Source organism: Acartia tonsa, chromosome 6 (genome assembly GCF_053477335.1).
Source record: "Acartia tonsa isolate MP-2025a chromosome 6, ASM5347733v1, whole genome shotgun sequence".
NCBI classification, from domain to species: domain Eukaryota; kingdom Metazoa; phylum Arthropoda; class Copepoda; order Calanoida; family Acartiidae; genus Acartia; species Acartia tonsa.
Window position 1 is genome coordinate 17,990,336 of NC_137265.1, and position 12,494 is coordinate 18,002,829.

At 32.8% G+C, this 12,494-nt stretch overlaps 1 protein-coding gene across 1 annotated transcript in view; it reads right to left on the bottom strand.

Moving 5' to 3' along the window:
- The window catches only part of LOC145322014 (uncharacterized), a 79,353-nt gene that overhangs the window by 5,967 nt on the left and 60,892 nt on the right, over window positions 1–12,494 (bottom strand). Inside the window, exons 42-51 of the mRNA XM_080163743.1 lie at window positions 12,411–12,491; window positions 8,212–8,274; window positions 7,738–7,792; window positions 7,462–7,522; window positions 6,387–6,460; window positions 4,461–4,590; window positions 4,027–4,078; window positions 3,389–3,542; window positions 2,834–2,972; window positions 2,012–2,183 (exon numbers count right to left, since the gene is read on the bottom strand). Coding sequence (XP_080019869.1) covers window positions 2,012–2,183; window positions 2,834–2,972; window positions 3,389–3,542; window positions 4,027–4,078; window positions 4,461–4,590; window positions 6,387–6,460; window positions 7,462–7,522; window positions 7,738–7,792; window positions 8,212–8,274; window positions 12,411–12,491 — 981 coding nt within the window. The remainder of the gene's footprint in view (window positions 1–2,011; window positions 2,184–2,833; window positions 2,973–3,388; window positions 3,543–4,026; window positions 4,079–4,460; window positions 4,591–6,386; window positions 6,461–7,461; window positions 7,523–7,737; window positions 7,793–8,211; window positions 8,275–12,410; window positions 12,492–12,494) is intronic.

Below are 12,494 nucleotides of genomic sequence, written 5' to 3' on the forward strand. Positions count from 1 at the left end.
CCTCTCTTGGTGAAGATATCTTCAACGCCGATACGATTTTTGAAATATAAGATTCCACTTTTGTCTCTCTTGTTGAAGATATCTTCACCAAGAGAGGCAAAAGTGGAATCTTAAATTTCAAAAATCATATCGGCGTTGAAGATATCTTCACTAAGAGAGGGGAAAGTGGAATCTTACATTTCAAAAATCGTATCAGCGTTGAAGATATCTTCACCAAGAGAAGGGAAAGTAGAATCTTACATTTCAAAAATCGTATCGGCGTTGAAGATATCTTCACCAAGAGAGGGGAAAGTGGAAAGGTAGATTACAGTTTTAGAGGGTCCAAACCATAATCATAGATTATATTTCTGCTTCTATAAAAATGGATTCAACTCCCTAACTGTATAACATCAAGAAACAAATAAAATGTACATCATTAAGTATTTCTAGTGAAACTTTAATACGAAGTATGTTTAGTAATCTTATCCCTAATAGTTATTTATCAAATCATATTATAGACAGCTTTCCGCGGATATTGAAATAAAAAATTATGAGATATAAACCAGTTTTGTTAGATCCGAGGGGCCAAAAATCCAGGCTAACAAAACTATTAACTTTATTATAGTATTCGTGGAAGATCATCTGTAATACAAATTACTTTCATCAGACTTATACAGGAATAATCTGGTCTTTCTTATGAATTTTTTCTTTTGAAGTAGGCATGCTTATAGATTATATTCTTTGTGGTCATGCTTACAGTAAATATAGACTGTCCGTTTGTTTATTCATTATATATACGTTAAACTTTTCAAAATCATTTTGAGTCTAATTTATCTTTATCATAATATAGTAAATTCCTTTCAGTATGAACTAAAATTGAAGCTTCCAAAAAAAAAAGTGGACAAATGTTAGAATGTTTGACCGAACCATTAGGATTGACGTCAAATTCTCTTAAAATATGACGTAAATTCGGCCCAACGTTATAACAACTGCCATTTTTTTTGGAGACACTATTAAAAGCTTCAATAAAACTGTAATTGCTACGCTACTTATGGACAAATTTATCAATGTCTTTTATGTATTATTGTTTGGATTATTTTCTTTTTTGTTTGTATATAAAGATGATTGAATATCAATGTTATTTATTATTGTTTTCATAACCTAAATATTTGTCAACTATATTCAGAAATGGATATGTAAACTTGAGAAAATATTTCTTACGTCCCACTTTTTCAAATTTAAAAATATTAGTCCACTAATAAGAACTTACTAGGGGATGTACCCTAGCTTTCAGGGGCTCTAAATTTAAAAGTGAAGGAACAGACAGAAAAATAGCCTAAAACCTTACCAAACCTTTATCTATTTATTAAATAGCCTTAAACTATCCCAGGATATATGTAAGGCTTCCTTAAATTGGAGAATTTTATTGGTTCACTAATTAATGAAAGTTTAAGCTGCGGGCAAAAAATGCATACTACTTTAAAGGATAGGACTATAAAACATAATTTTCACGGTTCGACAATTAATACCGCATCTAAAGAGTAGCATTCATCATCATATCCTAACTACCGTGGCCGCATAGGTCGCCATACGGCTGTTTGCGACTAAAAGACTGGAATTTAACTGAAACCATAGTAAAATTATCTCACTGACGAAAAAAGTATGGCTTTTTGTATTTTTCCAGATAAACTATTCCTTTCTTTTAATATCTAATATGACGGAAAATATGCTTTGTAAGAGAAATACAAAACATAGGTTAAGACAGGGATATGTCTCTTAGGGAAAATTTTTTTGTCTTCAATAGTCATTTTAAAACTACTTTTGAAAAAAAGAAAAAGGACGTCTAAACGACCAACGTCAGTGAGGGGTGTGGGAGTAATCTAATACATTTCTAAAAATTTTAAGGGTTCATATAGAACCCCAAACTAGTTCAAGGGGACATCACCCTTTTACCCTCACCTCCTTAGACGCCCTGAAAATAATCACTATAAAAAATTGGTACAGGCAATCTTAAAATTAAATTGTAACTTACCAACAGTTTTCTTACTACAGTTATCCACACACTGAGCAGGAACAGTCATCTGTTGACCGGCCAGGTCATTGATGTCCAGCTGACCGTCCGCCAGCAGTTGTGCAAACTGTTCATAGGCCTGCTGTTGCTGGCCAGCTTCCAGGTTGGTGGGGGCCACCAGATTAAATGCAACCTTAAATATATCCTATTATATAAAGTACTAAGCGTTTTTTGTCTGTCCCAAAGACTTGCTAACCGCTGAACTGATATTGTTCTCCTTTACAGTGAAGCTTTTTAAAGGTCCTGAGAAGGTTTTAAACAATTTTGGGGAGGGTGTCTTCACCCCCCTCCCCCCAAAAATATTTGTTTACTCTTTTGAAACTCAAATTTGAAATGGAATTAGGTCGACTTTTCCCCCTCCTACCTTAAGTGCCCCTAGAGGCTTCTAGGGGGCGTAGCCGCTAGTATTTTTAAAATAAATAAACAACACTTAGATATTGTTCATATTAAAAAATATTTAATTGATTACAGTTAATCATAGTTATAATTTTTTCATTTTTCAAACATTGTCAGGCATGGAGGAAACATTGGACTGTAAATTGAACTGTACCCAAAGTTTTATATAAAATTTTGCTTATTTGTTGGTTAAAAACTTTGGATACCTTTTCTTTAATTTTGATTGGTTTGTTCTCGAATTTTTCAACCTCTAGATATATTGGGTACTGGGTAACCCAGAAGGAATTAGGCAAAGGAATAGAATATCTCCCACCCCCCCCTTACTTTCAATTTATCTAGGTAGGGCTTCAGTCCTTCATGGGTCCTTTCATGGAAAAGCACCCCTACCTCAATGCTACCAGGCCAAGTCTTAAGGTTGATAATATTCTCCGGCTTTGTGTTGATAATACTGACAAGCTGTTGATGTAGATGACTCTCAAACTCCGCTACTTTGGTTCCAACTACTTCTTGGTAGTTTTCTTCTATCCTAAATTGAAAATTTTACAAATAATAATTTCTGGTCTGTTGGCCCTTTACAATCATTTTACATAAGGTTAGTTCATGGATCGGCTTATTATATTAAAGTAAATGCTCTGTTATACTTCATATATATGTAAGTTTAAAAAACTTTATATTCAGTTGTTAAAAGTCGTGATTAAAAATAAAAATAAACAAGATAGAAAAAGGATATTTTCACACAAAGTGCCTGTTGGGCTTTAACCCCCCCCCCCCCCTCCCTATTTTTAAAATCAATTTAAAAGTGATGGGGATAGGAGGCCGAGAACCCAATATGACCTAATCTAACCAAAATCTGAACAAAACCACCTTCCCTTTTTATTTATTTTTTCTCAAAAAAGGAAGGGTTTTTTTAACGCTCCACTAGGCACTTTGAGGGAAACCTACCTGAATTGAATATATTTATTGAAGGCAAATGTTTCAGTCATTTCCAGGAGCGGCTTTTGAGTCTTATCATCCTTGACCAGGTACACAGTGATGTAGCCAGGTATGGAACAGTCACAGTTCACATTGGCTGTTCCATCTCCCAGGGGAGTTATACCTGAATTATTACAAAAAGTTAGATTTTAAAAATTAGTCATGTATTGTTGTTGTTTCATATATCTAATAAAATCTTGGCGGTGACCCTCAAATCACAGAATCCCCCACCCTTTCCCCTCCTTCTATTCAGAAATCAATAAAAAATTAGTGGGTTATTCGTTTATTTGACTATTACGTTAGGTTATATTTCAGTGGGTACTGGGTAGCAGAGTAGGGCACAGCCGGTATTGTCATCGCAAAGTTAAATTTTTCAAATTATTTCAGAAATAAATATATAAGTTGTTGTTCATTGCTCAGTAAGCACTCTGAAGAAAGCAAAATTATCTCTCTTTAAAGTTAATTGCTTGAAAACATAGAAATAATTATCATTTTTTATAATCCGAAAGTTTATAAGATATTTATTTCTTGGGATTTAGCACAGTCTTCTTTGTGAGGTCAATTAATAAAACATGCTTGGTTGGTTTCAACAAAAAATGAATTATTACCTCTTGTTTCACAGTGTTCATCAGTCCAAACATCATTCACAAACATTCCACACTAAAAGCATATGTTGAATTATTATAATGGAATTCAGTAAATTATTTAAATACAGTCTTTTTTCAATACTTATATATTAAATATATAAGGTCGTTCTACATTCCCAAACAAAACCAATTAAAACATTCTTGTTATCCTTTCCAGGGAGGGAGGGGACATTCGGCTGTTTATGACACTTTGGTGACTTTTATTGAATTTTGTTGATTGTTTAATTAGGTTCAGTGTCCAAACATTTTAACCACTAATAGAAATCTACAGAATGTGTAATTTTCAGTATAAACATTGGGAGTTTACATCAGTTTATCGGCCATAGTTTAGTCTTATCCCTTTAGAAAGCTGTATTCTTTCCTTCATTTTGCAAATAAGTATATTATCAAATTACCCTCAATGTATAACCATCCGTGGTCTTCATCTGTCCAATATTGAGTTGTAGGGAAATAGGTTCTTCAATAATAGATCTGCTCTTCTGTAGCTGTGGTGTCATATCCATACCATTCACAGGGTTCAACAACCTAAATAAGTATTAATAATAGATCTGCTCTTCTGTAGCTGTGGTGTCATATCCATACCATTCACATGGTTCAGTAATCTAAATAAGTATTAATAGATTTGCTCTTTTGTAGCTGCGGTGTCATATCCATACCATTCACAGGGTTCAACAATCTAAATAAGTATTAATAATAGCTCTGCTCTTCTGTATCTGTGGTGTCATATCCATAGCATTCACAGGGTTCAACAACCTAAATAAGTATTAATAATAGCTCTGCTCTTCTGGAGCTGCGGTGTCATATCCATACCATTCACAGGGTTCAGCAATCTAAATAAGTATTAATAATAGCTCTGCTCTTCTGTAGCTGTGGTGTCATATCCATACCATTCACAAGGTTCAGCAATCTAAATAAGTATTAATAATAGCTCTGCTCTTCTGGAGCTGCGGTGTCATATCCATACCATTCACAGGGTTCAGCAATCTAAATAAGTATTAATAATAGCCCTGCTCTTCTGTAGCTGTAGTGTCATATCCATACCATTCACAGGGTTCAACAATCTGAATTAGTATTAATAATAGCTCTGCTCTTCTGGAGTTGTGGTGTCATATCCATACCATTCATAGGGTTCAGCAATCTAAATAAGTATTAATAATAGCCCTGCTCTTCTGTAGCTGTAGTGTCATATCCATACCATTCACAGGGTTCAGCAATCTAAATAAGTATTAATAATAGCCCTGCTCTTATGTAGCTGTGGACGTAGCGTCATATCCATAACATTCACAAGGTTCAACAATCTAAATAAGTATTAATAATAGCTCTGCTCTTATGTAGCTGTGGACGTAGCGTCATATCCATACCATTCACAAGGTTCAACAATCTAAATAAGTATTAATAATAGCTCTGCTCTTCTGTAGCTGTAGTGTCATATCCATACCATTCACAGGGTTCAACAATCTGAATTAGTATTAATAATAGCTCTGCTCTTCTGTAGCTGTGGTGTCATATCCATACCATTCACAGGGTTCAACAATCTAAATAAGTATTAATAATAGCTCTGCTCTTCTGTAGCTGTGGTGTCATATCCATACCATTCACAGGGTTCAACAATCTAAATAAGTATTAATAATAGCTCTGCTCTTCTGTAGCTGTGGTGTCATATCCATACCATTCACAGGGTTCAGCAATCTAAATAAGTATTAATAATAGCTCTGCTCTTCTGTAGCTGTGGTGTCATACATAGACGTCCAAGGGGGGGGGGGTAATGGGGTGATTACCAAAAAAAATTACCCCGGGGGTAAATTTTTCGAGGGGTAAATTTTGTTTTGCTAACAGATTTAAAGGGGAGTAATAACCCCCCCCCAAGCAAATTTTACCCCCGGGGTAAAAATATTTGGGGGGGTTAAAAAAAATTTGCGGAGCGCTTCGCGCGCTATTTTATCCCCCCCAAAATCAAATTACCCCCCCTTAAAAAATTTTTATCCCCCCCAAATAAAAAAGCTTGGGCGCCCATTGTATCATATCCATACCATTCACAGGTTCAGAAATCTAAATTAGTATTAATAATAGATGTATGATTACTTGGATCTTACGTACACCCATTCATCCCTAAAGTTTTATAATAGCGTTATATTATTAGATGGCCTAACAACTTTGGGGACTTTAATGAATTTGGATTGGTTTGATCATTAAGTTGAGTATTCAAACATTTCAACCACAAATTGTGATCTATAGAAGGAATAATTTGTTATATTATCATTAGGGATGTACACCAATTTTTCGGCCATTGTCATGTCCCTTTATTACCCTGGTAAAATTACCTAACATCATGAATTTTGCTGACCAACTTTGGTTTGTAAACATCAAAGGAATCAGATGATGGAGTAATAAAATCCTGAAACAAAAATATTATAACGCGAAGCTTTTTTTTACATTTAGAATCTGTACGTTAGTATGTCAGTAAGAGTAAGAATCGTACTGTCAATTTTACACAGTGCACGGTAACAGTTATATTAAGCTCTAGCGGCTACGCCCCTAGAGGCCTCTAGTGGCACTTTAAATGTTTTTGTTTGTTAAAGTCTCTACGATAAATCTTTATGTTACGTTGAAGTCTCCCAGATATTAAAAAATCACTTTTTTGTCATTTCTCTTGGGAGGGTGGTGGTACCCTCTCCCAAAAAAGTTATAAACGTTCCCGGGACCCATGAGAATCTACCCTGTTATGGAGATCCCGATCGTTTCAGCGGTTAGCGAGATCCTTCGGTACAGACACACAGATACACAGACAAACAAACATCCTGTTACTTTAGTAAATTTTAGTCAATTTTAGAACAGTTAAACATAAAATTCATAAAATATTTAAATATATGTTTTTAGATTTCTAAGATAATGGCTACGCAACTTATGCACATCAACACACAGAAATAAAATAAAATAACACGCATTTGCACAATATTTGTTTTTCTTTTTTTTTAAATCCTTTTTTTGAAGATGTAATGTAAATATGTTATTTGATAAAGTTATACAACTGTTATCAAATTTTATGATGCATATTTTGAAAACTAATATAAAAATCAGAACATGATGATTTGAAGAAAAATGTTTAATAAAAAAAAAGGTTGATATGAAAATCAAATGACTGTCAGTTAAATTAATCAAGGATCAGTTAATGGATAAAGAATGCCTGGATATTGTATCAGGGTTGCTAATATAGTCCTCCGACATTGGTCAATCTGTTCCTTCATGGTCAGGCGAGAGGATTGGTAAAGCCATAAGGAGGGGGGGGGGGGGGTTAAGATTTAGGGTATCGTTATATTAGCCAGCTTATCAGGGTATGCGAGAATCTTTCACAATATCCACACATTGAATATTCTATATTTATTGTATCAGGCTGACCTGTTCAAGAATGGCTGTAGCCAAACAGAGGCCAACACAAGGAAGTTCAGTTCCATCAGCGCTAAATAAAAATAAAACATAGCAAACTGTAAACTTTAGTTTGACTAAACTATATGTATAAAAATTATCATTAATTCGTAAAAATGTTTTTGTTAAATGTACAAATAGAGGACCGTTAGAGGAACGTTCATTAAACGTTTTTACTATAGTTACCTTATATAACTCTTATAAGTTTTTTTTTATTTTTTAATGAAAAAAAAACTATTCTAAAGCTACCTTAGTCTTCCGCAGTCCCATTTGGAGTATTGGTTGTAGATACTATCCTTCAATACTAAAATAATTTTCACCTTAAGTTAGTTTCTGTGCCAGTGATCTAAGTAAAATTTAGTGAGTGCAAAAATTTCATAGTCATTTAGAGGCAAATATCAAATAACTCGTTGATTGTTTCATGGCAGAATTATTCATTAGCTTTTGATAATGTTCTGACGTTTATTCAAATCTTTCTTTTGTCAATGCCCATTTGTTCATTTGACTGATTTATTGCGATTTGCTTTTATGGATGTTCTGATGTAATTGTAGTGGCCAGACAGGTTTTTGGCTAGTACCACTGCCTCTAAATATGTGTTCCTTTTTTAATATGCATACTATGTACTATTGTTGCTTCTTTGAAGTGAAGCTTATTCTTAATTTACTTTGTCCAACCGAACGTTTCCACAGGACTCATAGCCAATCGTCACTACATAATATTACCTAAAGAGCTGGTACCATATCTATCAGATACACTTGAGTCAAAGTAGTATTTTTCTTGAGGACCTAAATAAAGAATATCCTATAATATAAAGTAGTAAGATGTTTTGTATGAACTTAAAATTCTTGGAAAATTCAGGTATAAAAGAATTCCCCTAGAGTTAATGGATGAATAAACAAGCGTTGCATTGCAATTAGCTTTAGATTATCATAATTTAGATTTGTTACGACGTAATTATATAAAAATACACTTATTTGATAAGGAGTTCAAAAGGTATATTTACAACAACAAAAAATATGAAACCATCACTGGTCGCCGGAAGGGAAAAGCAGTTTTTTGAAAGGAGCTATCTGAGATTATTACAGATTCTAATTTATACATATATAGACAAATAAAAAATACAAAAAACGAAATCAAAAGCGTTCCTTCTTGGGAGAAAATCCGGGAAAAAGATTTTAGCTATTTTTAACCTAAAATTCACATTGGAAAGCCTGCAAAAAATATAAAGACATTTTAAACATGTCATTGCTCAGCACCTAGAAGTGGTAGAAAAATGCTACGCATACCATTGGAAAGCTCATAACCTCACAAGTATACACAAGTTTTAAAAATGCAGTTTTTCTTGAATTTTAAGTTTGATACTTGTTACACAAACCTTTTTAAAATTATATTGCTTAGCACCTAGGAGTTATATATATTATTTTATATAGGTAGGTATATTTGTATATTTTAGGTACTTTCAATTTAAGCTTCAAAATGTGTATAGTTTTTAGTAAGAACCAAGGAGGAAGGGGGGGAGTTTATACACTAGTCAATGAAATGCAGTATAAAATTTTGCCCTGGTTGTTTTTGTTATAATTATTGACCGGATTCTTTTTGTAAAATCTTTTATATGATTAAATTCACCAGTAAAACTCTTTAAATTGGATTTTGGCACTTTCCTTCTAAGGGCTATTGGGGTAAAACACCCCCAAAATACAAAAATTATGAGGTATGAGCTTATTTTCAAAGATTTCATGTTGAACTTTAATAAAAACTTATTTTACATCATAGATAAAAAAAAATTTAGTCCTTAAAAGATGTGCCTAATTGAAATCTATAGTGATTATTTAGTTAAGTTATTTGAAGAAAAAAAGTTTTCATTAACAAAATCAGCCCAATATTTTTTTAAAAAAGCCCAGAACTTAAAGTTTTAGTAGTTTTGGGGGAAGTTTTTCCCCACTAGCCACTAGAAGGAAAGTGTCAAACTTAATGTTTATTGATAATTAATCATATAAAAGAGTTTACAAAAATAATCAGGTTAATAACTATACCAACTAGCCCAAACATTCAGAGCAAAAGGGGACTATCCACGAACAAGAGCAAGTGAATCTAAGCATCTTTCAGCATTGACCCTTAGTATTTTTTTAGTGAATTTACTAGGTTTATGTTTAATATTTGCTTTATTGACTAAAAAGTTAGGTTTCACTATGGTTTTATATGAAAAAAACTTTGAAATGTAAAGCAATTTTTAAATGCAATATCATCAAATGCTTTGTTGAGTTCAAAGAACAAAATAAAATAACAAAGCTGAAAAGCATCAAATGTTGTAAATTGCAAAAGTACATGAATTAAACTGTTTACAAGTTACCAACCCTTTTTCTAAATATACATTTTTAATCACAATAATTTATTTTGTGTCAAAGCTTTTAAACAACAGTTTGAACTCATCAAAACATTCGATGATATTGCACCAAACAATGCTTAACATTTCAAAGTTTTTTTCATATAAAAACATGGTGAAACCTAACTTTTTTGTCAATAAAGCAAATATCAAACATAAACCTAGTATATTTACTAAAAAAATACTAAGGGTCAATGCTGGAAGATGCTTAGAATCACTTTCTCTCCCCCCCCCCCTTCCTTGTATTTTATAACTTAACAATTGGGGGTTGTTTCACCCCACTAGCCCCGAGATCTAATATAAGTGTTTTGGAGGGTGAAATACCTCACAAGCCCCAAGAAGGAAAGTGCCAAAGTGAAACATTTAGTGGCTACCTAGCTAAATTATGCCAAAAAAGGTTTACATTAAAAAAAATTAGCTTGATATCTCTAAAAATAAGCTCAGACATTAGATTTTAGTGTCTTAGGGGCTGTTTTACCCCATTAGCCCCTAGAAGGAAAGTGCCAAAATTCAATTTTCAAAGTTTTACTGGTATATTTAATCATGTAATTTTACAAAAATAATCAGGTTAATAACTATAACAACAAGCCCAAAAACATCCAGGGCAAAATTTTATACTGCATTTCATTTCCTATAAGTGTATAAACTCTGCCCTCCCTCCTTGGTTCTTACTACAAACTATACGCATTTCAAAGACAATTTTTAATTAAGCTAAAATTGAAATTACACAAAATATACAAATGTACCTATATAAAATAATTATATAACTCCTAAGTGCTAAGCAATATAATTTTAAAAAGGTTTGTGTAACTAGTATCAAACTTAAAATTCATGAAAAAACTGAATTTTTAAAACTTGAGTATACTTTAGAGGACAGCTCAAAAACTAATAATAGTACAAAAACGTTTTATACCTTTATGAAAACTATAGGTTATGAGCATTTTTCTACCACTTCTAAGTGCTGAGCAATGACATGTTAAAATATTTGTATATTTTTTTGCAGGATTCCCAATTGTGAATTTTAGGTTTAAAATAGCTAAAATCTTTTTCCCGGATTTTCTCCCAAGAAGGAACGCTTTTGATTTCGTTTTTTGTATTTTTTATTTGTCTATATATGTATAAATCAGAATCTGAAATAATCTCAGTAGCCCCTTTCAAAAAACTGCTTTTTCCTTCCGGCGACCAGTGCCATAGACCTTTCTTGAAAAAAAATAGTAGTAGATATCTTATAAGAATGAATAAAAATGATAAAAAGAGTCAAGAAGAAAGATTTATAGATAACATATTGTTTTAAAATAAAGTAATAAATTCAAAAACAATATCCAATGCATTATATTTGAGCTCTTTTTACAGCCCTATTTAACATGCTAAAGGCTTAGAATCGATAAGAAAGACGTTTGAAGTGGTAACTTTTCAATATGCCATTTACTTAGGGGTGGATGTTGCACTCTTCCATTTAAGCTTATAACCTACACATATGAGGTAGTAAGCTTTCTCCAAAAAGTTTTAACTATCAGCCCAGCCGTTTACAAGACTTTATGGGATATTTTTACTTATTTAACTTACTACTTTATAAACAGCCTTGAATTTTTTAGCATAATTTTTGCCCTTTATTTTGTATCTTTTCAGTAACCTATAACCAGAGTTTAAAAAAAAACATATATTGTTCGAAATATAAAATAAATTTTACCAAAAAGCGTCTCTGTATGAGGTAAAAATTATATGTAATAGTTAAATACAAAAAAAAGGGAATACTCCCTTTCGTAACATCGCCCCATAAGGGGGGATTCATCGTATTTTTAAAATGGCTTTTATAGGTTATTTTAGGTTAGGCTAGGTTATATTTGGTTAGGTGATTGCCCCACAGGGTTAGGTAATTGGCCCCGCAGGGTTAGAGTCTCCCGCAGGGGCTAGAAATAGGAGAAAAGCTACTGTGAAAAATACGAAGAATCGCCCCATAAGGTGCGATGTTACGAAAGGGACTATACCCCAAAAAAATTATGTAGTTTCAAAAAATTAAAATATTGCATAACATGGATACTGCACATTCATCTTTATGTGCAAAAATATTTGCAGAATATATCAACATACATTTTCAATATATATGTATTATATTTAGATCTCTCTAGGAATCTTCAAATATAGAAAACCATTTTCAATAATACAGGATCACATATTTTCACAAATATAAACGATATACAATGCCGTAAGGTTATTGATTATTTCTTTTTATAAAATGTAATTCCGTTTATAACTTCAGTTCCCATAAAAAAACAAGACAGCTAACGGTAATGTGGCGTATCATAGAGCGTATCCGTTCGCTGTCGGGAGGTTCAAATCTTGGGCGAACGCCGCGACATAACCAAAAGCTAAAAATGATTCCTATTTAGGGTTCGCGAGTATAAATTGTTTAAGTAAGTTAAAGCTTTGGTCAAAACGGAACTTATTACCATGAACAGTTATGGCTTTCAGACAAAGGTCGTGCAATTAAAGCGTTGATAATTGATAGGTAGGTGATCATATTTGTATGATTAATACCTTGCGACATTTCAGTCTTGATGACAGAGATGCTGATATTGTCTGTGTTGACAGTTTCTGGCTCACTTTGAGCACTTGAACCTA